The sequence below is a fragment of the Manis javanica genome, chromosome 17 (genome assembly GCF_040802235.1).
Source record: "Manis javanica isolate MJ-LG chromosome 17, MJ_LKY, whole genome shotgun sequence".
Lineage (NCBI taxonomy): Eukaryota > Metazoa > Chordata > Mammalia > Pholidota > Manidae > Manis > Manis javanica.
In genome coordinates this window covers 5,867,729-5,894,376 of record NC_133172.1, presented here as the reverse complement: position 1 = coordinate 5,894,376, position 26,648 = coordinate 5,867,729, and the positions used below count along the sequence as shown (strand labels likewise).

The 26,648-nt window shown below is 57.4% G+C and overlaps 2 protein-coding genes and 1 long non-coding RNA gene across 24 annotated transcripts in view; 2 read left to right on the top strand and 1 right to left on the bottom strand.

Annotated features, from left to right (window-relative positions):
* The window catches only part of MYH14 (myosin heavy chain 14), an 85,900-nt gene extending 79,103 nt beyond the window's left edge, over positions 1–6,797 (top strand). For all 6 annotated transcript variants that reach the window (XM_037025714.2, XM_037025713.2, XM_037025718.2 and 3 more), the window contains 4 exons: positions 149–357; positions 4,133–4,241; positions 5,677–5,849; positions 6,004–6,797. In XM_037025714.2, coding sequence (XP_036881609.2) covers positions 149–357; positions 4,133–4,241; positions 5,677–5,849; positions 6,004–6,157 — 645 coding nt within the window. In that variant the 3' untranslated portion in view covers positions 6,158–6,797. The remainder of the gene's footprint in view (positions 1–148; positions 358–4,132; positions 4,242–5,676; positions 5,850–6,003) is intronic.
* A 2,173-nt stretch (positions 6,798–8,970) lies between these two features.
* KCNC3 (potassium voltage-gated channel subfamily C member 3) lies at positions 8,971–22,414 on the bottom strand. 14 transcript variants are annotated; one of them, XR_012126680.1, is made up of 7 exons: positions 21,527–22,414; positions 16,388–17,495; positions 14,769–14,960; positions 14,421–14,546; positions 11,733–11,792; positions 11,436–11,536; positions 10,677–10,691 (listed from the first exon to the last, which is right to left on the bottom strand). XR_012126680.1 is itself a non-coding variant. In XM_073225958.1 (5 exons), exons 1-4 carry the CDS (start codon positions 22,412–22,414, stop codon positions 11,466–11,468), a joined length of 2,259 nt encoding a protein of 752 aa, XP_073082059.1. In that variant the 3' UTR covers positions 10,554–10,691; positions 11,436–11,465. The 14 variants fall into 14 exon arrangements, 10 of the variants coding, with proteins under 10 accessions (XP_073082053.1, XP_073082059.1, XP_073082061.1 ...); XR_012126678.1 differs by having other exon boundaries at positions 10,673–10,691; positions 11,436–11,792; XR_012126679.1 differs by lacking the exon at positions 10,677–10,691 and having other exon boundaries at positions 10,700–11,536.
* A 708-nt stretch (positions 22,415–23,122) lies between these two features.
* Positions 23,123–26,031, top strand: LOC118973796 (uncharacterized). 4 transcript variants are annotated; one of them, XR_005063304.2, is made up of 3 exons: positions 23,123–23,257; positions 24,762–25,014; positions 25,667–26,031. It is a non-coding gene; the product is annotated as an uncharacterized lncRNA (long non-coding RNA). The 4 variants fall into 4 exon arrangements; XR_012126683.1 differs by lacking the exon at positions 23,123–23,257 and adding an exon at positions 23,921–24,029; XR_012126684.1 differs by lacking the exon at positions 23,123–23,257 and adding an exon at positions 23,990–24,041.
* The last annotated feature ends 617 nt before the right edge of the window (positions 26,032–26,648 follow it).

Sequence of the window (26,648 nt, the reverse complement as noted above, 5' to 3'; positions counted from 1 at the left end):
GAAAAATACACACTCACATCTGTTGTGTATTCAATATGTGTCAGGCTCTGTGCTAGTCACACCAATAAGTCACTTAGTTGTGGGAGGTGCCTGGGGTTCCCTACACCTTCCCTCTGAGACTCCAGCGATGGTCCTGCCTTTCCCGCAGGTGGAATCACTGACCTCTGAGTTGTCAGCTGAGCGCAGTTTCTCCGCCAAGGCAGAGAGCGGGCGGCAGCAGCTGGAGCGGCAGGTCCAGGAGCTCCGGGGGCGCCTGGGAGAGGAGGACGCTGGGGCCCGGGCCCGGCAGAAGCTGGTCATTGCTGCCCTCGAGTCTAAGCTGGCCCAAGCCGAGGAGCAGCTGGAGCAGGAGAGCAGGTAGGTGGGGGAGGAGAGCACAGAAGGGTGACCCCCACCTTCTGGTCAGTGAGGTTAAGGGGAGCTATGTCCCAAGGACCTGGTTCAGGAACATCCAAACGATGTCATAATATGAATAGCACAGTTTCTTGTGTCATTTCAGGTGCTTTGGATTGCAAGTAACTGCACTCCCTCTAAGAGTCCAATATAAACAGTACTGTAGCAGTTAGCTATAGCTGTATAACAAACACCTAAAACCTAGTTGCTTAAAACAACAACCATTTATTATTGTGTGTGTGCGTCTTTGGCTGGCTGGTAGATTCTGCTGATCTGAGCTTGGTGGGCCTCACTCAGGCATCTATGCTCAGCTGAGAGTCAGCTGGGTGGATTTGCCCATCTTGGATGGGCTCTTCCATGCCTGAGGCCCTGCCTAGGACACCTGGGTTAAATCGTTTCTGCTTCAGGCCGTCCCGTGGTTGCTCACATGGCACAGTCAAGCTTCCAAGAGTGAGGGAAGGTGTTAAAGTTTTCTTGGGGCCTAGGCTGGGGACTGGTACAATGACACTTCCGCCACCTCCTGTTACTAAAGCAAGTCATGTAGCCAGTTCAGACTGAAGGGAACGGAGAAATAACTCTACCTCTTGATGGGAGCAGCTGCAAAGTCATATTGTGAAAGGTGGTGATGCAGAAAGGGGTGAGAATTGAGGCCATTTCTGTCATCAGTATATCACAAAGAATTTCTTTGGTCATATGATAAGTCCAGAGCTGGGCAGCTGAAAGATGGTAGGACTCTGGGTCAGCGTCTGGGTAGTTCCCTTGGACTTGCCCTCATGGTCACAAAATAGCTGTACTTGTGCCAAACACCACCTATACACCCATGTTCAAAGCCAGGAAGCAACAGCAATGTGGGGCTGAAACAGTTTTCATCCCCAGTCTCTCAAACAACAGGTACAACCCCCAACATTCCCCATTAAGAACCACTGTACTAATAAAATTAACAGAATGCTTATTACTAAGCCTAGTAAGTGTTCTCTTCTAATACAATAGATTTTCCTATTGCTCAATATTGTTCATTAACAATAATAACAATAATAGTTCCCACGTATTGAAGACTTAATATGCTTTTGTCAGGTGCCAGACTGCTTGTATATACACGTGTGATATCCCGTAACCCTTGTGAGAGAAGGACCATAGTTATCCTTATTTTATAGGAAAACTTCGGCAAAGATGGGCCATAAATCTAGTATGCCTGACCTGTAATTCAGTGTCTCTACTTTATTTGGTGGAGAAGAGTGTTATTTTATACCAAAGGCATCTAAGTTCCCTCCCTCCCTCCCTCCCTCCCTCCCTCCCTCCCTCCCTCCCTCCCTCCCTTCCTTCCTTCCTTTCTCTTTCTTTCTTTCTTTTCTTCTTTCTTCTTTCTTTCTTTCCTTTTCTTTCTCTCTCTCTCTCTCTCTCTCTTCTCTCTCTGTTTCTTTCCTTTCTTTTTCTTTCTTTCCTTCCTCCCTCCCTCCCTCCCTCTCTCCCTCTCTCTCTCTCTCTCTCTCTCTCTCTCTTTCTTTCTTTCTTTCTTTCTTTCTTTCTTTCTTTCTTTCTTTCTTTCTTTCTTTCTTTCTTTCCCTTTCTTTCTTTCTCTCTCTTTCTTCCTTCCTTCCTTCCTTCCTTTCTCTTTCTTTCCTTTCTTTTCATTCATTCACAAACATGTATTAAAGAGTGTCCTGCTTACCCTCCCATGGCTGGGAACTGGGGAAATTATGAAGAATTAGACCTGCCTAGTCCCCGCCCCCATGGAGATCATGGTCTAGTGGGACTGCCTACCCACGCTAGACTCAGGAGTTACGATTCTCCCTGTATCTCTGCACATCCCTCCTTTTAGGCCCAAGTCTGTCCCGTTGCCCCACAAGGAGAAATACTTGACGTGGCAACAAAGGGGAGATCCTGGGACCTAGCTGGGCTGAGGGAACGTAGTTAAGGAGAAGCTGGATCAGCCTGAGATGGGGTAGTTTGGAAGGGTTCCTGAAGGAGGAGGCATTCAAGCTGGGCCTGGAACAGAAAGATTTCCAGGCCACAGAATCCCAGCCAGTGGCAGCCTCGGGGCACATATGGGAGACATCGGGGCATTTGGAGGAGTGTGACTTGTCACCCACTGTGACTCAGGAGAGGGATCAGGTAGACAAGAGCCTTGAATGAAGACTAGGAACTCTGTCCTGGGGGTGATGGCAAGCCTGGGGGCTGTGAGCTGGAAAAGGGCAAGGCCCCTCTGGGCCGAATTTGAAACAGGTTAGGGGAGAGAGGCTGGGAGCTGGGAGGCCAGGGAAGAGGCTGGATGATGGTCCAGGTGGAAGGAAATGAGGCTGAGCTTGAACCGGGGCCATGATGAGTGTGAACATGGTAGGTGTGAGTGGTCTCGGGGATGCGTAGAAGGAAATGGCCCTAGAGGTTCATGGGGGGAGTAGTTCTCATCCAGGGGGCTGGCCAAGGGCCCAGGGGCTCATGGGAAATGTGCTTTGAGGTCTCTGGGGAGGTGTTCCAGAGGCTGGTGGATATACCAGTCTGAGCTTCCACCTCCCCCATTATAGAGATGAAGAAACTGAGGCTCAAAGGGTGACCTGAGCTGTTCCAAGTCACCCTGAGAGCAAGGAGTGGCCAGCTAATCTGTAGCTGGAATCTCCCCCTGCATCCCTTTCCATGGCTCGGTGCCCTCCCCCATGCCCCGCAGCCCCGTGCCTGCCTCTCAGCACTCCTGGGGCTACTGTGTCCAGTCATGGCTGCCCAGCACTGCCTGTCACTGGACCCCATACAGGCACTTCACCCCAGGGTAACGGTCCATGCAGGAGAGGATGGATCAGCAGGGGCTGTGGAGATGGGGAAGTTGGGGAGATGGGATGGAAGGGATTTGAGGGAAGAGAGGTGAGGATGGCTCTGATGTCTGACCTGCAGATCTAGGTGGGTTCTGGGGAATCCAGAGGAGGAGTGGATTTTGGAGAAAGCAGTGAACCCAGCAGGGAATGTGAGGGGTGTGGGGAGGCTGGTGGATGCCTGAGGCAGGGACTGAACCAGGCTGGAACTCAGGAGACAGATGTAGCAGACACCGGGCTGTTGGCGGTTGTGGCTATCTGAGATGTAGATGAGTTTGTCCCGGGAAAGCGTGTGAGTGAGAAGGCGGAAAGGCAGCCAAAATGGCTGAGGATGGAGCGTTGGGCTTCCAGCGTGTTCCACAAACACAGCCAGTGGAGGAAGCTGAGAAGGGAGAGGCCAGGTAGAGCGATGGTCAGGTGCGAGAGGATGAGGCGGAGCTGGGGGCCGAGGCTGTGAGGATAAACAGAAGGGGAAAGGACAGACTTCAGGGAGGCAGCGGGACTGGATTTGGGAACTGACAGGCTGAACATGGGGCAAAGGAAAAAGAATCTCACTGAAAGAGACAGTGAGAGAATTGGTGAGGACCGTGCCTGGTGATTTGACCTGGGGACTGGCGGTCAGTGGGTCAGCTCTCTAAGAGGAGGAAGATTGCAGGGAAGTGCGTTTGAGTGTGAGAGACCTGGCGGGATATGGAAAACTGATGTAGGCATGGAGATACCTTTAGGGACATCAGGCATCTCAGTGGAAGCCCAGGACTCGGTTGCCCTGGAGCAGGGAACCTAGGTGCTAGTCTCTGACCTGGCGGACTCTGGGAGCCGGCTGGGCTGGGAAGGAGACAAGAGGTCACTCTAAGAACCAGCAGCCCCTGGATGAGGTTGAGGGGATAGAACCCCAGCTGAGCGCCTCTCCTGATTGTCCCCTTCATGCCTCTCTTCAGGGAGCGCATTCTCTCTGGCAAGCTGGTGCGCAGGGCTGAGAAGCGGCTGAAAGAGGTGGTCCTCCAGGTAGAGGAGGAGAGGAGGGTGGCTGACCAGCTCCGGGACCAGGTGAGTAGCTGACGTCATTGTAGAGCAGCAGGGGCTGGTACCACTGATAGAGAAATAGCACCTGCGATCTCTCAAGACCGTACACTCACACCGCAAGAGGCAGCATGCAGGGGCTGACTGGAGCTGAGTGCAGATAACATCCCGGGGCTTGGCCCGTCAGCAGAGAGCTGGAATCAGTGACTCTGTGATCTATAATTCTGGAATCTAGGAAAGGCCCTGGTGGGAAGACGAGGAAGTTAAACTCTACCCAGAAGCTAGACCAGGGCTAAAATAACAATACATACTGTTTGTTGAGTGCTTTCTATGTGCTACACACTGTGCTAAAGTCATGACATAGTATATTTCATTCTAATCAGCACCCTATGAGGTAGGTACTGTTTTTTCCCCTTTTATTCAGGTGAGAAAACTGAAGCACAGAAAGATGAAATAACTTGCTCAAAATTATTTAGCTAGGAAGAGACAGAGTCTGGGTTCAAACCCTAGCATTCTGGCTGCGGAGTCTGTGCTCTTAATTATTTATTGAGTAGTTACTGTGTCCCAAGTATTGTGCTGTATTTTTAAAAATACATGCTTGCTTTTTCTCACCAGTCCCATTTCACAGGTGAGGAGATCATTTGCACCGAAGTAGCACAGTTAGTAGAGACAGGCTGGATTGGAACCCAGGTCTAACTGTAGATAGAATTGCTGTGCCCTTAAAAGCTCAGCTGAATTTTTATTTTCTATTCATTCCACAAAGAATTATTGAGTCCCCACTATGTGCCAGGCACTGTACTAGGTGTTGGATATATGGTTGTGAATGAAACAGAGAAGGTCTGTGCCTTCATGGAGCTCACCTTTTCAGCATAGGAAAAGAGAGACACAATAAACCTATAAGATGGCAAATTACATAATTGTGACAGGAGCTTTGAAGAGAACAGAGAGTGAAGACAGGGAGACATGGAGGATTGGGGTATCCTCCTCAGCTTGGGGGAGGTCAAGAATATCTTGCTAAGGAGGTGACATTTGAATTGAGAACTGAAGGATGAGGAAGAGCCAGGCAGAGGAAACAGTAGGTGCAAAGATCCTGGGGTATGGAAATAAGCTTGCTGAGTTCAGAACAAAAAGACCAGTATGGCTAGAGAACAGAATGGGGTTGGGGGGTAAAGTGATAAGAAATGAGATCTGAGAGGTGGTGGGAGGCAGATCATGTGTGTCCCTTCCCTGGAGAGAGAAATGGCAGGATCTGGGGAGGTTCTGTTGAATATGGTCTGATCAGTGTGTTTATGGGAAGAAGACCCTTCAGGGCCTGGAGGGACTGAGACCTTCTTCCAGGGTCACTGATACTGGTGAGCCACAGGAGGGCTTTGAGCAGGGAGGGATGGGGCTCGTTGTGGGGGCCAAGGGAACGGTAAGGATCGCACCTGGTTATGTGACCCCTTCCCTTGCTCCCCCCTAGCTGGAGAAGGGGAACCTTCGAGTGAAACAGCTGAAACGGCAGCTGGAGGAGGCCGAGGAGGAGGCATCCCGGGCCCAGGCAGTCCGCCGGAGGCTGCAGCATGAGCTGGAGGATGTCACAGAGGCCTCGGAGTCCATGAATCGCGAGTTGAACGTACTGAGGAACCGGCTTCGGTATGGCCACCCTATACATGCACACCCTTCCTGCATGAAGCCCCATCCTGATCTCTCTCTGTCCCCCCCATTTTACTCCCTCTTTTTCTGTGTCTCCCTGGTCTCTTCGGCTGTCCTCATTTAATCTCTGTCCCTGGGTCTCTCCCTTGCACAGGCGCGGCCCCCTCACCTTCACCACCCGCACGGTGCGCCAGGTCTTCCGACTGGAGGAGGGCGTAGCATCGGAGGAGGAGGTTGAGGAGGCAGAGCCCGGGTCTGGGCCAGTGCCCACGGAACCTGATGGGTCTCCCGCAGCCCAGCCACAGTGACCCCACCCAGCCACCAGTCACCAGGCCCCTCCCTCCCTGACCCCTGGTGGTGCCTCTCTCTCGCACTTCCCTGGCTTCTTGTAGTTTGGAAATGGTGTCACTTTCTGGCATTACAGCACTTATCAATCCCACCTGGTTAGGGGGCGGGCCTCGAGACCGCCTGTGAACCCCTAAACACAGAGGAGCAGGAGAGTAGGGAGTCAAGGATTGGGGCTCTCGCTTGGGAGGAAAGTCAAGTGTAGTTGTCAATCTGTGGTTCCATCCAGCTTCCCATACTTCCTGAAGTTAATGATCTTTATTAGAAAAGGAGCATAGCTCTCCTGCCCTCCTCAGCCAGGGCTCCCTAGCGCTTCCCATCTCCCCCTTCCTCTCCTTGTTTCTCCCCACTTGGCCACTGACCCCCAAACTTCTGAGTGACAGCCTGAGCCCCAGGCCTCCATGAACCTTTGACCCTTGCAGAGGGGGAGGATAAGGAGACCCATCTGATCCCCACCCCACACCCACTTCCATGCTCTGCCTCCCTTCTAGTTGCTCTTGTGTGATCACAGTTCAGTTGGAGTTTCCGGTGGGGGCTGGCAGAGGCCCCCATACCCTCACAGCCTCCAGCATCTGGCAGAAATAAATTCCAACGCCAGCTGGACCCCTTTGGGGCTGTGTGTGTTCCTGCAGGGGGATCTCTGATGGGGCAGGGTGAGCATGGAGCCTGCTGGTTCTAATCACAGCCGGCCAGTGTTGGGGCCTCCTGTGAATGGGGTATTTCATGTGAAACAACTCATTTCGTCCTCACCTGGCCTCCCTCCAAGGTATCCCCTCCATTTTACAAATGGGGAAACTGCGATTCAGAGCTGCGATGTCTCTTGCTCCAAGCCTCCTGGCTGACCCCCAAGTCTTTGCAGAACAATGAAAGGAGTGACTATTGAGCCATCTGTTGTGTAACGACTATTTGTTTAATTGTGCAAAATATGGGATGTTTGTCTCAGCCCTTGGCATAACCCCTAGAGGTACAGATTTCATTGTTTTCTAGCACCTAGAATAGTATCTGGCACTAGCTGGCATTCATATATTTGCTGAATGAATAGATCACCCCCCTCACCCTTTTAGAGGGGTGGAAACCAGACAATTCAGGAACTTAACCAAGGACACACACACATTCTGTTGAACCCACATAGCCTGGCTTGACTAGGCAATATAGAGCCTGCAGCCCTCAGCCCCGGAGCCAGCACTGGGGACCCAGGTTCATTCTTCTCCTAGGGACTAGTCACCCTCACCTAGGAGTCCATACTACCCAGATGCCTTTACAGACTTCCCAGTAAGGGGTGTGGATCCCCACTTTCACCATCAGGGAAACTGAGGCAGGCAGCCAGGCCCCTCACTCCCACCCCTGCCACCCAAAATCATCAAGGGGATGTGTGGATCCCCAAAGTGCACACCCTTGCCATTTTAATAAGCACCCCTGCTCTGGAAGATACAACCCCTCTTTCTACCCCAAAGCCCTCTAACCCGGATCAGGAGCCCTTCCCAACAAAAAAGACGCAACCTTTAAATGAAAAGGAACCTTTATTTTGGTGGAAAGTGATAAGGTGGGTGGGAAAGAGGCAGGGCACTTTTTCTTTGGGAGAGGGTGACATGCGGCAGCTTCTGCTTTGGGCGATTCATGCACCCAGGGTGGGCATGGGAAAGGCTTGGGGGAGGGGCCGTGCCGACCCCTCCCTCCCTGCCCTGTGGGGTGGGCTGAGAAGACCCGCCATTAGCACCAGAGTTGGACGATTTGCAGACCTCCCTCCCCGTACTGACTCCGGACACCCGCCCCCATCCCTGAGAGCGCCCCCTTTTGCCACTCCCGCCCCCACCCCCACCCACGACAGGCCAGGCCCGCCCCTCCCACATTTGAGTGAGAGAAACTTATTGCTGTTGTGTGTGATGGGAGGGTAGCCGCTGAGCTCGGGAAGACCCCGTCGTCCCTTCCTCCCCAATCGCCCCGCCCCGTGTCCGTGCGTTCCCGGAGCGCAGAAGGGGCGCGACATGCGTGTGGGGAGCGCGTCATGCAGCGCATGCGTGTGGTTGCAGGCACCCTGGCGGCCAGGGGAAAGGGGGCGCGGGCCGTGGAAGTCGTTCCTGGGCTCGCTCTCTCCCCTTCCCCGAACCCCACGCTGTTTGTTGGCTTGGGAGATGGGAGGTAGGGGACGAGAATCACGTTTTGTAAAGGTTTATCATCATTGTGGTTATTTTAAAAAAGCTCAACTAAAAAGCTAGGTTAATTGTGGCAGATTGGCGAGAAGGGGGAGACGTTAGGAAGAGATCCTCACCCACTTGCCCGCACCGTTTGGCATCCGTGAGGGTAAGGGGAATCTGGGGGCTTCTTTTAAATAAGTTAAACCCTTTGGCAAGATAATCATTCCCCACCCCCATACCCTGGTGTCTGGAGCCCCTAGCCCTTTGCCCCACCCCACCCCGCTCCCACCAGAATTCGGCCCACCCCTCACCCCGATTCACCAGGGTTTAGGGTCCAAGGGAAGGATGGGGGGTGGGGGGGACTCAAAATGTCCCTTGCATAGGAATCGTTGCATCAAGAATCGTCCTCAGTGATCCCCGCCCTCCACGCCAACCCTCGGGTGGGATGGGTTCCTGAGGCCGTGTGAGCAGGAGGGCTGGAGGTTGCTAACTCGGTGGGCCTCCAGCTCCAAAATGGGGGAGAGGGCTCTAAGGATTCTGGGACCAGTGTGGTCTCTGGGCTTGAGGGAGGTAGCACATCCTTGAGCCAGGATGGGTTATGAGAAATGACTTTCCACCCGTGAGCGTGGCAGGATGATGAAGGGCGCCAGGGAAGGGCAGACTGGGATCCCAGTCCAGGTGGGTATGTTGTTCCCCAAGCTGCTGATATTCCAGTGTCCCTCCATTCCGGCACAGCCTCTACTTTAAATGGAAACATTTCTAACCTAAATAAACCATGTCCTAGTCAAGCAGCAGTATCTGGACTTACCGGCTTGTGCGTCAAATGCCATGAAAGACGAAACTTAAAATAAGCGTTTGTCCTTGAAGTGCCTAAAACCTAAGCTCATCACCAGGGGTACAAATATGACCCCTCTTGGAAACACTGGAGTCCATGAAGAGGGTACCTTTTGGGCACCATTTAAGGAAAGGGGCTCTGGCGGGGTCAAGATTAGGCATAAGAAAGGGGGTGCCCAGGGAAGATCTGGTTCCCTGGAATTGCAGACAGGTTGAACCTATCTTAAAAATTCTAGTGTCAGGGAAACCTGAGGTGGACGTCTGATGTCAGATTTGCAGATGTCTAGGGGGCAGGGCCTGGGGATCGGGGAGTGTCCAGGAAATATCCAAGTGTGGGAAGGATTTGGAGCATCCCAAAGGCCAAAAGTGAGCTGAAGGGCTGGGTCAGTTCTTGGAGATTTGATAGATAGGTGCTGGGATGCAGTGCAGGCAATGGGTGGGGCTTGAGGGGAAGCATCTGCGAGCAGAGGTTAAGTCCCTGGAGTGTGTGGGGATCTGGGGGATGCAGGGTGCTAGGGGTCAGTCTCAGGAATTCTGGGCGTAGGTTTCATGTCCTGGGAATCTGGCGGTGTCGAGGAATGCTGTGCTCTAGGGCCAGATCATCCCAGGAGTTCTGGGATGGGAGGTCTGAGTCCATGCAGCAAGAATATAGGTGTTCAGGTGCTTAGGGTGGGAGGGATGAAAGGGCGAAATTCATCAGAGGAGTCCTCCTAAAGGCTGAGGGAGCAGCTGTCTGCAGCCCACCCCCTCCCTCCCCTTCTACCATGCCTCGCTCCTACCATCTGAGCGCAGCTCTGGTTTTTGGCTTCGGTGACTGCCCCTCCTCCCCCCAACATTGCTAATTTCTAAAAATGTTCATCGTGATGGCTTGCCCTGCTGGGGTGAAGGGTAGGAGGCGAGGAGACCCTCCTCCGGTGGCTTAAAGGCCAACCCGACCCCCTTGAGGCCCCGCCCACTCCCCAGAGGGCCCCTTCCCTCTGTCGCGTGGCATGCAGCCCCTGGCGGCTTATTGCTGAGGTGGAATTGTGGGGGAGGGGAGTCCAGGATGGGGGAGGCATGCAGAGTACGGGAGATGCCCCAAAAATGTAATTGGCATAATTTGGACATATTTACAGGAGTTGATGGGAGGGGTTGTCCTATGGCTCATGGAGACCTGAGGCTTTATTTGGGGGGATCGGAGAGTTGGGGGATGGGCTTTGGCTCCTCCCCCTTCATCCTGGGGGCCCTGGTGGGAATTTGGGGCCCGGGGGTGTCTGCTGGCGTCGTCGTCTCAATTGCATATTATTGACTTTTTGATTTTTTAAAAAAACCCTTTCCCCACCCCGCCACCCCCAGCTCTTTGACCTTCTTCCCTGTCACCCCCGAGTCCCCCCACGGGGGGGATGGGAGTGCTAGAGGATGGAGGGCAGGGTGGGGGGAGCGCGGCGGGTGGCCCTGGGAGAGCCAGGAGGAGTGGCAAGGGGCGCGAGGCGCAGGGACACCCCGCTCAGGCCCGCGATGCTGCTCAGGCTGCGGGATTTCTCGTAACCTGGGGGGGTGGGGAAGGGGCGGGGCAGAGACACGGGGAGGAAGAAGCATGGAGAGAGGGTGCAGGGGAGGGTCCGACAGACAGACCCCCAAGACAGACGGAGGCGAGGGAGAAACAGGCAGAAAGATCGGAGATGGAGAAAGAGGACAGACATAAAACGGCAGGAGACAGGGATGGAGGGAGAGGACAGGCACGAGGGACCCGGGAGAGAAGGCAGGAGATGGAGCCGGTGACGGGGAGGGTAAGAGACAGTCAGACATCAAGACACAGAAAGACAGGCGGCGAGAGGCAGAGATGGACAGAGGCGGACCAAGGAGATGGAGAGAAAAGTGAACAAATCGGACAGTCAGTTGGCATCGGGAGAAAGGTTCAGACATGGGGAGGGGGAGAGACTCAGGGTTAGGAGGCAGGGCAGCGCCCGGCGAGCCTCCCCCCCATCCCCACCGCAGCCCGCCCCTCTCCCCCTCCCCCTCTTGGCCCCCCTCATCTGAGGCAAAAAGGTGGGGGGCAGCGAGGCTGATGGTGGGCAGCACAGGAACGGAGAGGGAGCTCAGGTGGAATGCATGTGGGGGAGCAGCCAGTGGGGAGGGCTCGGGTGGGGGCGGGCGGCCACAGCGGGGTGCTGACCTCGTTGTGGACAAAGGCGGAAAGGCAGGTGGTGGGGCTGTGAGGGCTGAAGGGGCACAGGGCGCTGCCCGGGGGCGGAGGAGAGCGCCACGGGCTGTCTGCTCAGGGAAGGCTCACCTGAAGGTCTTGCCGGGCATCTCGAAAGGGTCAGGAAGTCTTTAAATGGGAACCTTCTGAGAAGGTTCTAACAGTGTCTTGGTAGCCAAAGGGATCTAAGACTGAGGAGGAGCACGTGTGTGGTTTCTTGAAAGCTTGGGAATGTCTTAGAGACATTACTGCCAGTGTCTGGGGGTAGTTCTGGGGCTTTCTAGGCATTGCCAAGGGTCTGCTGGACGGAGCAGTGGGCCTGGAGGAGTTGAGGTGGAAGCCCAGTATCTTGGGGATGCCCCCTCCCAGCCCTTCCCAATTGCTAACCTGGGGGGAAGGGGCAGGGGGGGATCGAGGGTCTCACGAGGTCTCAGGCGGTGACAAGAGCTGGGGACAGAAATACACAAGAGTCATGGCAGGGGAAGGGTGGTTGGGGAACCCCCCAACACAGCCTCACTGTTGGGGGGACGGAGAAACGCCGGGACCTCTTCCTCCTCTGTGGTGTTTTCCGGGGGAGGGGAGCAGTGAAATGGGGCGGCCAGAGACATCAAACATGGAAGGAGCTTCCGGGGCGGCTGGGGAGGAGGGGGAGGGAGTCAGGTGTAGGACTCGGGTGGCTGGGGAGGGAAAATGGAGGAGGGGTCATAGGGTGGGTGGGGGACAGGCCAGGGGGGAAGGCCTTGGGAGAAGGCGGGACAGTCCTGAAGGGAGCGCGGGTGGAGGAGGAAGGACCGGGAGGCAGGGAGGAGGGTGGAAGGGGGAGGGGCGGGGAGGCGGGAGGCGGGGAGGGGTCCAGGACCTCAGGGTGGAGAACCCAGTCAGCCCCATCGGCTCCAGCCATCATTTGAGTTCAATGAATGCATTTTGGCATTTTGGCATCAGAGGCAAGAGAAGCAGGGACCTGCCCCCCACCCCAACTCATCCCTCGCCCACATTCCCAAGTCCTCCCCACTCCCTCTGTCCCTCAATTCCACTGGGGCCCGTCTGGACCTAGGGGTGGGGAACAAAGGGTGGTTAACAGGGGTGGGTGCAAGCAGAGGGGTGGGGGTTCGGGGAGCAGGGAGGTGGTAATGAGATGAAAATGGAGGGTGACATGGGGGCGGGTGCAACAGGGAGAGGTAGGGGATGAAACAGGGAGAGCCAGAGAGTCCCCTCTGGACTAGGAGCCGGGAGGCCTGTGTTCTTGGCCCCATCTCCTTTGGGGCCTGGAGTTAGCCACGGCCCTCCCGTAACGTCTGTGAAAGAAGGTGGGCTGGGTGCGCCATCTCTAGAGGCTCCCCAAGTCTGGCTACAGCATCTCCTGAGCCTGCAGGTAGGGATTCTTTAGGATATATTTCTGTGTACATCCAGATATCCACAAGGAGATTCCACAGATGTCTGTTGAATGAGTAAGTGACGGATCAAATCCCTTCAGGTGGCTTCCCCATCACTTTCAGATCAAGCCCAGCCTCTCACCATAGCCAAACTCCCCTCCTGCTGGTCCCCAGACTCCTCCTGGCACCTTCTCCCTCACCCACTCACTTCCGGCCACAGTCCCCTCCCTGCACTCCGCACTCAGCCTCGGAGCTTTAGGGTGCTGCTCCTGCCAGTCCTTCTGCCCGGCCTGCCCTCTGCACCTTTCAGATTTCCTCTCTCCCTCAAAAAGATCTTCCCAGACCCCGCTATCTGAAGTGACCCAAGTAATTATCTTGTTCATTCTTTTCTCTTTCCACTTTTTATTTTTGGCTTCCTCCGATCAGGGGGTGGCAAACTTTCTATAAGAGCCAGAGAGGAAATATTTTCGGCTCTGGGCCACACAGCCTCCAGGAAACGATTCCACTCCAGTGCTGAAGCATGACAGTGCCTGTATCCCAATAAAGCTTTACTTACAAAACAGCTGGCTGACAGATTTGGCCCACAGGCTATGGCGTGCCAACCCATGCTCTAGAGTGTTAACTCCAAGGGCAGGGTCTCCCTTTGTGTGCTGCCCAATTCCAGGGCCTGGGGCTGTGCCCCCAGTGACTGGTTGTTGAATGAAGCTATGGTTAGTGAGGGTTGTCACGAGGATTACGGGATACACATTAAACTCCCGGCACGGGGCGAGTGCTTGGTTATGTTGGCTGAATGATTCATCTAACCATCTTGCGCTGCATCCGCCTCCCCTCAGCCAGTCCCAGTCCTGCCCCTCCTGGTCCCTGACTCCGCCTTGCCCCCTTCCTTTCCACCCCCACAGCCTTGATCCAGGCCCAGGCCTCCTCCCGCCTCCTGCGCCAGTGAACCCCCACAGGACCGAGACCTGCCCTGCCCTCCTCCGAGCCCCTGGACAAGGTTCTCCACCTTGTTATCCTGCCCCTGTCTGTCTACCAGTCTCCAGCCTACCTGGCTTTGCCCGTGCTGGTCCCTCTGTCACCTGTCTACCAGGATCATTTCCTCCCTGGAGGTCAGGATGACCAGACATCAGTTCCTTGAGGAAGCCCTCGTCCCTTCTGTCCTGGGCCGGAGTTTGCCACTCCTCTTTGCTACCTGCCCCATTCTCCCTCCACCCAGGTGCCTATCGCCCATCACCTCCCTGTGTTGGCAGAGGTCATGCAAGAAGAGCGACTTTCTAGTGTGTGTCTGCCTCTCCCACCAAACCAGGAGCTCCTGGGGACATGGGGGCATTTTGAACTGCTGGCCAGTTCGCCCAGGCCTGGCTGAGTGCTTGCATCTTTCTCATCCCAAAAGAGCGTCCTGGGTGTGCACCCCATTTTCTTGATTAAGAAGCCAAATAGGGAGGCAGAGAGAGAGAGATGTGAATGGGGTGAGGATGGGGTCAGTCATGGGTGGGGGAGGCCAAGCACTGGTGGTGGGGGGTTGGATTGGCTCTAGGCGGTTAGTGAGGGGCAGGGCAGGGCAAGACAAGTCCTGGGTGGGTGGGTGTGGGGTCAGTGTCAGGGGATGAAGCTGTTCACAGTGAGGGGGCAGGAGTCTCGGTCAGTGGGGGTTCTCAGAGGGGTTAGTCAGGAGGGAGGGGGAATCAGGTGGGGGACTACTTACCCCGGGGAAGGGGGTTCGTCCACTAGGGGGATATCCAGGCCGCAGCGTTGGCGTTGAGGTCGGGCAAGAAGCTTGGGGGGCCTGGCTTACGCCAGTCTTGTGGGGGCAGTGGGGGAGCACCAGTGGCTGGGGGTAGGGAAGAGGCCAGAGGGTCCAGGGCCGGGTGAGGGGAAATGGAGATGGAATAAAGACAGGCGAAGGGTCACTGGCAAGGGAATGGGCAGGGGTCTGGGAGGGAGGGGACATGGGGCTGGGGCCAGGAAGCCCAGCACCTCCCCGTCCTCCTTCTCCCTCCCTCCCCAGGGGAGGGAGAGGGAGAGCCCAGGGGGCCAGGGGAAGCCTCCTCACCTTTCCGAATGGAGCCATCTGGAGAAGGGGCGTAGTCGGTGAGGAGGAAGCAGGCTCGGTCCCGGCTGTAGCGGCCCCGGCTCCCGGGGGTTATGGGGCTCTTGTCTTCTGGGGACATGGCTGGCTGGTCGATGGCCGGGCAGTCCTCATGGGCAAGCGCAGCTGCCGCTGGGTCCCCATTGGGGCGCGGATCTGCATTGCAAGGGTCAGAGACACAAAGTTAAGAGTGAGGCATGGGAACTCACGGTGGGGCGCGGTCAGCAAGGTGAGAGTGCTGTGTCCTGGAGTCTGGAAGTGACAGATGAAGGAAGGGCAGGGGTCAGAGGATGGCTGGGAGCAGGCATTAGGGGTGCGGCTGGAGGGCTTGGGCAGTGGGTCGCTGGGGCGGGTGTTGAGTGCTGGGAAGGACAACTGGGGAAGGGAAGGGTGGTCAGAGACGGTGTTGGGTGGAGGCTTGTTGGGTGCTAGGAAGTGGTTGTCGGCCCAGGCGTTGGGTGCTGGGCAGGACTCGGGTGGAGTGCTGGGTGTCTGGAGGGACAGCTGGGGGCAGCTGTGGGGAAGCGAGCTGGGCACCGGGAAGGAGGCTGGGCAGTGCAGTGAGCAGGGCGGAAGTGAAGAGAGAGGCAGGACTGTGGCAGGGTGTTGGGTCAGGATAGGTTTGGAGGGATGCAGGGGGCTGGGAGGTGGCTGTTTAAAGAGGGGTGCTGGGTGCTGGAAAGGGCACCATGGGGAAGGATTGGGAAGGTGACACAGGAGGGCAGGGGGAGGTGGGGGTCCCGTAGGCTCTGACTCAAGCTATTTTTAATGGGTGTGAAATTGGGTCAGCGGCTGAGGGAGCAAGAGGGGGGCCGAGTGGCCCGGCTCCCTTTCTTGACCTACTTAAGTCATGGGGGCGGGGCCCACCGGCCTCTCCCTCCTCCCAGACTGACGCCCCAACCACTGCCTCCGAGGCGAGGAGAGGCGCAGACTCCCCTTGGGGGAAGGACACACACACACTGCCAGCTATCTTCTCCCCTGTCTCCTGAGCTTCACCTCTTCCTCTGGGTGACATCTCAGACCCCTCGGACTGCCCTTAGCAGAGCCAGAGCCGGGGCAGGGCCCCAGTCGCCCTCTCCTCCCGCTCTCCTGTCACGTGGCTTCTACCCTCTAGGCCCTCTCTCGCTGACGCGCGGTCTTTAGTCTCTTCTCTTGCTCCCACTGTTAAAGGAACCTGGACTCTCTGTCACTGACCCCCACCCCAGCCTCAGCCTCTTCCCCAGTCTCCCCCGTTCTCAGTGACAGTCTCTCCGTCTCAGACACTGTCACCTTTAGACTCTTTTAGTCAGGGTCATCTCTGGGCTCAGACGCGGCTACTGTCCCTGGCCGCCCGTGATTCACACGTGGGCCCCCCTGTCTCTCTCTGAGCCCCGCTTCCTCTTTCCCTGAGTCCCTCTCACCATAAGACTGATGACTCTGCCTCCCTGGCCCTCCACATACCTTGGCTGCAAGTATGTCTCTCCCAAAAGCTGTCTCTTTCCCTCAGAATCTGTCTCTGTTGCTCCTTCACTGGCTTGCTTTCCCTCCCCCCTCTCTGTTGTTGACTACCCCCATCGTACTGAACCTCAGCAATGACCTCTCACCTGCCCTGTTGATCTCAATCACTTCCTCCTGAGCCAGCGGGCAAGGCTCCCCAGGGGCTGGCAGAGGAGGCAGACCCATGATCCCGAGCCCACCCGCTCCCCCCCTGAGCAGCCCGGGGTGCGTGTGGGGCCCCGGAGGGTACGCCCCAGCCACAGTCACCCCCATGGAGGGCGGCGTGATGGGCGGGGGCGGACTGATGCCCCCGCTGCCGTGGTGAGGGTGGTGCGGGGGTGGCGGGGGCGGGTCAGGCTTGCAGTAGTTGGGCGAGCCAGGCTGCGGGGGCCGGGGGATGTGTTTGTTCTTCTTCTTGGGCAGCTTCTGTTTGGCCATGGCCAGCGAGTAGTACATTCCGAAGTTGTTGACAATGACGGGCACGGGCATGGCGATGGTGAGCACCCCCGCCAGGGCACACAGGGCCCCAACCAGCATCCCCGACCACGTCTTGGGGTACATGTCTCCATAGCCCAGGGTTGTCATGGTGACCACAGCCCACCAGAAACCGATGGGGATGTTCTTGAAGTAGGTGTGGTTGGAGCCCAGGATGTCATCGGGGTCGGCGCCAATGCGCTCGGCATAGTAGATCATGGTGGCAAAGATGAGCACACCCAGTGCCAGGAAGATGATGAGCAGCAGGAACTCATTGGTGCTGGCACGGAGCGTGTGGCCCAGCACACGGAGCCCCACAAAGTGGCGCGTGAGCTTGAAGATGCGCAGGATGCGGACGAAGCGGACCACCCGCAGGAAGCCAAGCACATCTTTGGCGGCCTTGGAGCTGAGGCCTGAGAGGCCCACCTCAAGATAGAAGGGCAGGATGGCCACACAGTCGATGATGTTGAGGCTGCTCTTGAGAAATTCCACCTTGTCTGGGCAGAAGGTGATGCGCATGAGGAACTCAAAAGTGAACCAGACCACACACACGCCCTCCACATACGTCAGGAAGGGCTCCGTCTCCACCTCCACGTTGGTGATGTTCTCTGGAGGAGCCCCGGGGATCGGGGAGGCCTGTGTCACCGTCTTGTTGCTGATGTGGATGAAGCCCTCATGGGTCTCCAGGCAGAAGGTGGTTATTGAGATGAGGATGAAGAAGAGGGAGGCGAAGGCCACATACTGTGGGGCAAGGCAGGAGAGAGAGGACAAAAGGTGACCCAGGCATCTGGTCAACTAACTGTCTCTGCAGGGCCCTTCTGGTGGCCCCCTCCCAGCCCCACACTCCAGGGAAATCCAAGTGACTCGGTTCCGTGCCTCCATCACCTCCTGCGTCCTGCATTCTCCTCTAAAGCTCACAAAAGGGGAGGGAAGGATCAGCAGGAGCTCCCCCCCCCAGCTCAGGACAGGAGGCAGTCCCGGAAGGGGCAGCAGATGGGCAACTTTTTCACGGAAGAGCAATTTCTGGCCCCTTGCTCTGTCCCCTAGGCCACCTCCCCAAACCCTGTGATCTATTTCAGGGCTTCCCAGCAGGGCCCAAGATTTCTGGTGGGGGATGGGGATGGGGAAGTGTTGAAGGGAGAAAAAGATCACACACCCTCTGTGTCTCAGAGGCTTTGCAGCTTGGCTGGAAACTGATAGAAGGGGAAAAGTAAAATATGGGTGGGAGGGCAGAATCATATGGTGGTTAAGAAAGTCTGGATTTGAATCATTTTTCCCAGTCTAACTTGGGCAAGGACATTAAGCTTTCTGAACCTCAACTTTTTACAGAAGATTATATTAGATATTAGATGAGAATACAAGGGCCTGGGTCCAAAAACAGTTCTTAGCCCGGTGTCTGGAACTCAGTAAGGTCTGAGTTCTTATGGGGTCATCAGTTAGTGCAGGGCGAGTTTGAGGCCTCAGGGAGGGACCAGGGTTTAAGGACGTTGGTGCCAATGTCCTGGCCCCAGAAAAGGGACAAGTCTGGATGAGGCCCTCACTCAGAGAGGCCAGGGCAGGGGTGGAACCAGAGAGAGGGGACAGGTGTTAGGGCCATAATGGAGGAAGGGAGTGAAGGATCAGGTCTGCAAAAAGGGAAGGGGATAGAGATGAAGAGGGGTGGGGGTTCAAGGCTCTGGAGAGTGGGAGGATCAGGCGTTGGACACGGGGTGGGGGGAGAGAGCAGAGCTAACGGCAAAGAGAGGGAAGGGGATTTTAGTCGGAGGTGCAGAGAACTGGGGTGAGGGTGCCAGTGTCATTTCCAGATGGGGAAGGACCAGAGCCCTGGTCACCATGGTGTGGGTGTTGATGAAAGCTTTGAGGAGAGGGGTCACAGCCAAGATCCTCAAGAATTAGGAGGGCAGATCAGGCCCTTGGAGATAAATAATGAGCTTTGTCAAATATGTAGAAGGAAGGGAAAAAGTGGGAGTAAGTGCCTTGGAAAGTCAAGGAGCTGGGTGTCAGGGCAGAGAGGGCTTTATTTAGATGGCTAGAGTGAGGGTCTGAGTAGCCTGTCTTTTAATCAAGGGAACCGAGGGTCAGGCTACAGAGAGGGCCCAGACCTTGGGAAGGACCGGGAGCCAACACTGTTCTCAGCAGCCCCCTTCCTCCACGCGGGAGGGGGGCGGTAGGAATGAGGCCTGGGCTTGGGAAGGCTTGACTTAATCTGAGGGGCAGAGAGGCGGGCCATAGTCCCCCGAGAGAGGACTGTGGACCTTGGGGTGTGAGTGGTCAGCGCTGGGCCTCTGCCCTGCCTCCCTCTTCTCCGCAGTAGTTTAAGAGGCCAGAGGCCGCCGCAGAGCGCATGCCCGGTGCTCCCCCGCCAGCCCTGAGCCGGACGCGCGGCGTAGGCTGCGGCACCGCAGTGGGGGTGGGCCGGCAGGGCCGGGGGGCGGGGCGCACGGCGGTCAGAACCGCGGACAGCTCCCCCGCCGCAGTGCGCAGCCGCAGCGGCTGCCAGCCGCCTTAACCTCTTCCAGGCCGGGGCTGAGCAGGCAGCGCGCAGCCGCAGTGCCGCCGCTTCGCAGCGGGACCGCGGCGCTCGGTTAACTGCTTCCCTCCGGGGCACAGAAGGGAGGTGGGCCCCCACCGCAGTGCGCAGGGGTAGAGGCAGGACAGCGTCGGGACTGTTTTAACCCCTTGCCCCAAGATGGCTCAAAAGCAGAAGGGGTAGGAGGGCATGGAGTCCCTGTAAAAAGGAAAGGAGAGATTACGGGAAGGGGAGCGAGAGGGTGGTGGGCCCGGACCCTCCACTTTGCATTGGCTCCCAACTCTCTCAAGTTATCTCACTTATCGTGGACACTCAAAAACTATTTGTGGAGTAAATGAGTGACTCCCGTTAGCTGTTAGTTGTCCCGGACCCCTAGGCTCACCCCAGCATCCTTCAAGGGAGTCATAAGGGGGAAGGCGGCTGCTCAGCAGCCTGAGGGGCATCTGGGGCCATGTCCTTTCCGAATCTCCTCCTCCCCGCCTCCCCCCACCCAACCCCAAATCTCGCCAACTCAGCGCTTCCCGGGACCAAACTTTATGCGGTGCCTTCGGGCTCCCCCCACTTTGCTCCCTCCCCCCGAGCAAATGCGGCACTGCGGCTCCGCGTCCTTCCGGGCCCAGGACGCGGCCCGGTGGGGGGAGGGGGCCTGACCTGGAGTTTGGGTCCCCTGTGGGCTAAGAGGGGGCCCTGGAGTGTATCTTCTTTCCCCTCTAATTCCCCCATATTTTAACAGGCTTCCTCTCTTCCAACACAGGAAGTTAGGAGGAGGAAGCGGTTCCAGGGAGAACCAAGGGGAGGGCAGCTATTTAGTCTGGGAAGTTACACATGTTTTTGGCAAGTTTTTGGAAGATTAAGAGTTTGGGAGAAAATCTGGAATTTTGAGGGAGATAAGGCTGGAGTGTGGGCTCTTTGGTTCACTTTGGTGGGGCGGGGGGAGCAGAGGGACCCAGTGCTGGGTTTTGGACTGAGGGAGCCTGGGAAAGGTGAAGTGAGCAGGGCTAGGGTGCGAGTGAGTGAAAAGACACCAGGAATTGGGAGCTATTTTAGGAAGGGAGTTTAGGGACTAACTTGACAGGGGTCCCAGGCTTGAGGTCAGGTCAAGGTCTGGAGGAGGGCACATCATTTGACTGACTCAGAAGGGGCTGGAAGGTCTGGATGGGGAGAACTCAGGGCGTGGGTTGTGACGTTTAAACGATGGAAGAAGCTGAAAGAATCTGTGGAAGAGGAAGAAGGCATATGGGAGGTTCTGCAGAGGAAAGATATCGTGGGGCTACCAGACTCTTAGGGAGACACTGAGGAGTACGAAAGACTTGGGAGAAGTCTGGAGCTTTATGGGGAAAGTCCTTGGGACGGGAGCTGGTGTGAGGGATGCAGGAAGGGATGTGAACACAGAGGGGCCCAGAAGGGAAGATGCCCCCCAAGACTCAGTGTTGTCGTGAAGGAAAGGAGGACGTGTCCTAGCCAGAGCGAATGGTTTGGAGGTTAAGAGAGTCTAGTAGGTTCTGAGATTGTGGAGAGTCTTCTGAGACTTTGAGGGCAGAAGAAGGGGGGAGGCTGCGGGGGGGGGGGGAGTTTCAAAAATAGCTCAGAGACTCGAAGTTGGAGTGGAGCAGGAGACGGGCAACGGGAGAATGAGGGAAGTACTGGGAGAGCCTAAGGGATGGAGAGGGAGTTTCGGGGAGCCCGCAGGGGGCGGGGAAAGGAGGGGGCAGTCGGTATTCACAGGGCCTGGACACTTTGAGGGTTAGGAAGGGAGGTATTCTGAGGATTTGGGAATAGTCCTAAGGACTGCTGAGGGATCTTCTGAGGGTCTGAGGGATGGCTGAGAGATGAGAAGGGGTTCACAGGGGCTCCGAAGACTCAGGGATGAGGAAAGGTCTTCTGACAGTCTCGGAGGAGTCCAGGAAAGGGGAAGTGAGGTTGTTCAGAGGAGCCCAGAAGATTCGTGGTCTGGGAAGAAGTTTCTAAGGATCTAGGGTAGCTTAGAGAAACGGGGTGAGACTTGGCGGGACCGGAGGTTGGAGGGGAATTCTGAAGTTTGGAGGAACGTCTTCTGAGGATCTGGGGGTGGCGGGAGGGAGGGTGTTACAGAGGAGTAAGTGGGACTCAGGGTTCTAAGGGATTTGAGAAGCCAAGAGGAGCTGGCACGGGCCTTGGGATTCTAAGGGTTGGGCTGGGACGCTCCTGGGGGTGTGGGAGTGCCTCCAGAGTTGAGAGATGGGGGCTCCGGGAGTACGCTCACCCTGGCGGCCCGCGACGAGTAGGGGTCCTCGAAAAGCGCCCACACGCGAGGCTGCCAGCGGCGCCACCATGTGCCGCCCGCGCCGCCCGCGCCCCCTGGAGGCCCCCCGGCGCCGCCGCCCGCGTCCTGGAAGCAGAGTCGCTTGAGCTCTCCGCCCGCACCGTCCAGGCCGCCGCCGCCCGCGCCCGCCTCGTCGTCCAGGCCCGCGTCGTGGGCGCCCGTGGCGCTGGCAGCGTTGCCTGCGCCCGCTGGATCGGGCGCCTCGAAGGAGTCCAGCGCCTCCTCGGCGTCGCGGTGCTGCCTGTAGGTCATCCAGCAGCAGGCCTCCACGTCGGTCTCGTCGATGCCCCAGAAGCCGAGCTCCTCTTCGAAAAGCGGCCCGCACACGTCGGCCGGGCAGTGCAACTTGCCAGTGCGGTAGTAGTTGAGCACGTAAGCGAAGACGCCCGGGTGGCGGTCGAAGAAGAACTCGTCGGCACCCGGGTCGTAGTCGAAGCGCGCCGCTGCCTCAGGCTCCGTCAGGCCGGCCAGCCGCGTCCCCGGCAGAGTGCGCAGCGTCGAGCGGTACGTCTCATGGCGCACGCCGCCCACGTTGATCACGATCTTGCCGCTGTCGCCACCGCCGCCGCCGTGCCGCCCCATGGCCGCCACTGGCAGCACGGGGCATGGCTCGGCGCGCCGGCCCCCGGGCCCGCGGGGTGCCGGGGGGCCCGCCGGGGACGCGGCGGGGCCGGGCTGCGCAGGCTGCTGCTGCTCCTGCAGCGGCGGCAGTGGTGGCGGCTGGGGCAGCGGCGGCGGGGACTCTGGCGGCTGCGGCGGTGGCGCCGGCTGCTGCTTGCTGGCCCCCTGGCGCCCGCGGAAGGACGAGACGCAGACTGAGCTCAGCATTGGACGGGGGGGCGGTGTAGGAGGGCGGGCCGGTAGGGGGCGGGGCCTCAGGGGGAGAGACAGACGTGATTGGGTAGGGCGAGAGACGGATGGAAGGGGCGCGACCTCAGGAGGGAGGAATGGAACTGATTGGCCGGGGAGCTGTGGGACGGGACTGAAGCAGGAGGAGGGCCGGTACTCAAACTGCCTAGCTGGAGGGGCGGGACTACAGATGGAAGCACACCGATTGGATCTTTACGAAAGAAGGGGCGGGGAGGGGCGGAGCGAGGTGAAGGAGGCGGGACCCTCCGTTATAGCTGCTTGGCTTCGTAATGCAGGGAGAACGGGAGGGGGCGGGACTACATATGAGAACTAGATCTCATTGCACTGTAAAAGGAAGCGGGGCGGAGCAGAGGAAAGGAACAAGTACACGCTATATAAAGAGGCCTGAGTGTGTGACTGGCGGAGGGAGGGGCGGAGCCACAATGGGAGGGGCTATCCTAATTGGACAGAGAAGGATCGCTCGCCCGGCCCTAAAGAGCCGGCAAGAAAGACCCAGTGGGCAGGGGCAGAGGGAGCCGGCCGGATTGGGCTCCTAACGTTGCTTAGATCGGGCAGGACAGATTTTAAGAGGCAGGGCCGAAGGAAGCAGAAACAGTCCCGATTGGGCTGGGAGAACGAGGGGGCGGGACTGAACGAAGGGCGGGAACTGGAAATGGAGAGTGGCGTGTACTTTTGCGCGAAATGGCACTGAAAGGGGACAGGGCAAGTGGAACAGGGACTGAGGCTCTGTGAGAAGGGGCTGAGACGAGCGAAGCCTGGAAACCTGAGATCGCCTGGCTCGGACTAAGGGAGGAGGGCGAGGTAAAGAAGGAGCGAGACGGGGGCTGCAAGACCGGCCTGGTCAGACCGGGTTCGGCCGCGAGAATGTCAGTGTGGTTGGGGCGGGACTGGGGAAAGTTGGTAGGGTCTACGAATGGTAGAAAACGTCTTGAATGTGCTGCGGGAAGGCGAGACTAAGGGATGAGCGGGACTTTAATGGACTTGAAATCAATCAGGCTAGGTGGGGAAGGGGCAGACTGAGAGAGGGCAGAGACCAGGAGATGAGGGCGCTAAGGAAAAGGTGAGGCCTGCAAAGAGTACAAAGCTACCGGGCTGGACGGAGGGGTGGGACCTGGAACGGGGAGTCTTCGCGGGTGAGGGAAAGGGGACAAGGTCTAGCTAACGGTGGACTGAAGACAGGAGAACAAAGGAATGAATGAGGACTGGTGAGGGGGAGGGGATCCTAAGGGAGGCGAAGGGGAAGAAACCAAAGCTCCCGGAAGCAAGGTCTGGGCGGAGGTAATAGGCGGGGCCGATGGGAAATAGAGCGCGGCCAGGTGTGAGAGTGCTGGTGGGGGAGGATTGGGGGCGGGACCAGAAGTAGACGGACCCCTCCAGCGCGCGTCCGGCCCCGCCCCCCAGTCTGGCCAAGCCGCCGAGTGGCAGAGCGCAGGCGCAGTGGCTGGGGCGAGGCGCGCGGTTGCTGCTGGGGCTGCGGCGGGAGGAGACTGCCTGTGGGAGCGAAGGGGGCGGGTCAGGCGCTGCGAGCGTCATCACGCGTGCCCCGTTCCTGGCCTGTTGCCTCCCTCTGCAGGTGCGGCGGCTGGTTCGTATGGCTTTCCACCCACCCCCCGCGCCCGTTTCTGTGTCTCTTTTTCTCCCCTTGCTCTGAGTATTTGTGCCCCCGCCTCTGCCCTCACCCGTCTGGGACTCGGGCGCTCTTCTCTAAATCTCATCCCTCCCGCTGTGTCTCTGTCCCATTGTTTTCTAAATCTGTTCCTCGCCTTCTGAGTTTTTGCCCCTCTTCTCTCTAAGTCTCAGTCTCCTCTCCCCGGCCGTGTCTTGGTTCCCCCCAGCCCCCAAGACCCCAGCTTCTTTCTCTTGGTCTCTATACCCTTTTCTCAGGGATTTGCCTTTCTCCCTTAGGTCTCAGTCCCCCTGTCTGTGTCTCTGTCCCCTTCAGGCCTCTGTCCCTCCTCTTTGTGCCTCTGTCCTCCACCAGCTGCCTCCCGCCTTCAGGATCTATTCCTGCCACTCTCTGGACCTCTGTCCATCTCTCTCCTCTCTCATGTTCTCTGACAACCTTCCCCCCGTGTCATTCCCCCCTCTTTTATCTCTTTCTCCCCTCTGTCTCTGCAATTTTTATTTTCTGTCCTCTCTACCCGGCTCTCCCTCACCCCCGTGTCTCTTTCACCCTCTTCTGAGTCTCCGCACTTGTTTGGGACTGGCCCCCTGTCCTTCGTTCACTGTCCCTCTGTCCCTCTCTCTAAATCTCTATCCCTTTCTCAGCTCCCCCCATCATCCCTTCTGACTTCATTCTGGCCAGGACTCGAGGCTGCGTCACTGCAGAGAGAAGTGCAGAAGTGGGGCCTGTCCTGCAGCCCAGGGAGGCAGTTTCCCTCACCTCCCAGACCCTGGGCTCCCCCACTGCCCCCTATCCAGTATCTCGATCCAGTATCCTCCGGCAGTCCTCAAGCCCCTGATGGGATTCAAGAGGGCAGAGAAAAGACATCAGAGCTTCCTGCTCCTCTCTGGCCTGAATTCTGGCATGTTCCCAGGCAGAAGCAGTGAATCCTGAGGTGAGGGACTGGGTGTGGGATGAGTGAGGTTTCTGGGCAAGTTGGTGGCGGGGGGGGGCAGGGGTTGGGTGGGCACTAAGGGGCTGGGAGTAAGGACCTAAATCAGCCATTGTCCCTTAACCGCCCCCCACCCCCACCCCCAACTCTACTTTTGTCTTCTGCTTTTAACAGCAGCCAGGCACGAGATCAAGTTAGCAAATCTGCGTTTTTGCAGAGATCAGAAGGTGTGGGAGAAGGTGCAGGCGGGAGGGGAGGGGTGGAGGGGAAAGGAGGGTAGAAGCGGGAATAAGGGAGAATATGGGATGAGACTCGGAAATAGAGACCATGGGAGGGGGGAGGAGGCCGCAGTCAAGGAGTAACAGGATGGTACAGATTCCATCAGGTCTTGGAAAATTTGGATGCTGTCACTCCCTCCTGGCCCTTCCCTGGCCACACCAGGGTATGTGGGGGATTTGTGAGCCTGGATTCTCCACCCATGGGGAGGCTTCTGGAGGCAAACGAGGGCTCGGATTACGGGACACCCAGTCACGCAAACAGGCCAAGGGGAAGTGTACTCGATTTTTGGCAACGCACACTAGGAGGGGGAGGCCACTGGCTGTACACGTCTTCAGACCCTTTCCCCACCCTTCCTCCTTAATCTATCTTTTCCCAGGTCTTCAAGACATGAAATTCCTGAAAACTCCAAACTCCCACCTCCATTATCCTCGGCGCCCCTTCCTAATTCTCCCTCCCCCTTACCCAAGGCCCTTTAATTGCGGAAGGGCTCTCCCCTTCCTGACTTCTAGGACCCCTTTCTTCTTCCTCCGCCCCTATTCCTATCAATTCCAAATCCAGGGAAGAAGATCTCCCGGACACAAAAGCTGAAAATACAGAGACTCTGCTTACAATTCTCGGTCCCCTGAAACCCTCCAAGTACCTTGGCTTCCAAAGCTCGTTATTGAGGGGAAATTCCTCCGCTGTAATCTTTGAGTCCCCGTCTCCCGTGCCCCCCGCCTCCAAAATGGGATTTGGACTGTTTTACCGCCCCCTGAGCCTTCTCTCCCCTGTACTCACCCCAAGACGAGGCGGGGCGGGGATGGGGGAATCCAGGACTGGCGATGGGGGGAGGGGTGACCCAGCCCCAGCAGCTCTGGGCATCTAGAGGCTGCGGAGGGGAGAGTGACATCATCGCAGGAGGAGGGGCAGCACAGCTCCCCCCAACCCGGGGGCTTCAAGCCACGCCTTTATGGCGGACCCAGGGGTCCCGGAATCCCAAAGGGAGAAAGGAACAGGAGATGAAGTCTGCGGGAAAGGTATCCCCTCCCCATAGAATAAGGGTTGGAAAACCCTTCACTAATTCAGTGCTCCTTCCTGCCACCTGTCGCTGCCGTCGCGACCTGTCGCCTCCCACGCTTGTTGTGGCTGCGCCCGCCCCCAAGACTAAAACAGGCTGGACTACAACGTCCATGGTGCTGTGCGGCGCCGGGCGCCTTTGACAAGAGGCAGTGTAGGCAAGGGGCTTCATGGGATACGTAGTGTCAGGCTTTCGCACCAGTATGAATCCTGGAGAAAAGGAGTTATACCTTTCTCCTTCCTTTCTTCAACTCCAGAGAACGAACACTAATTTTATCCTCCAAAAACCACGCGCTTAAAAA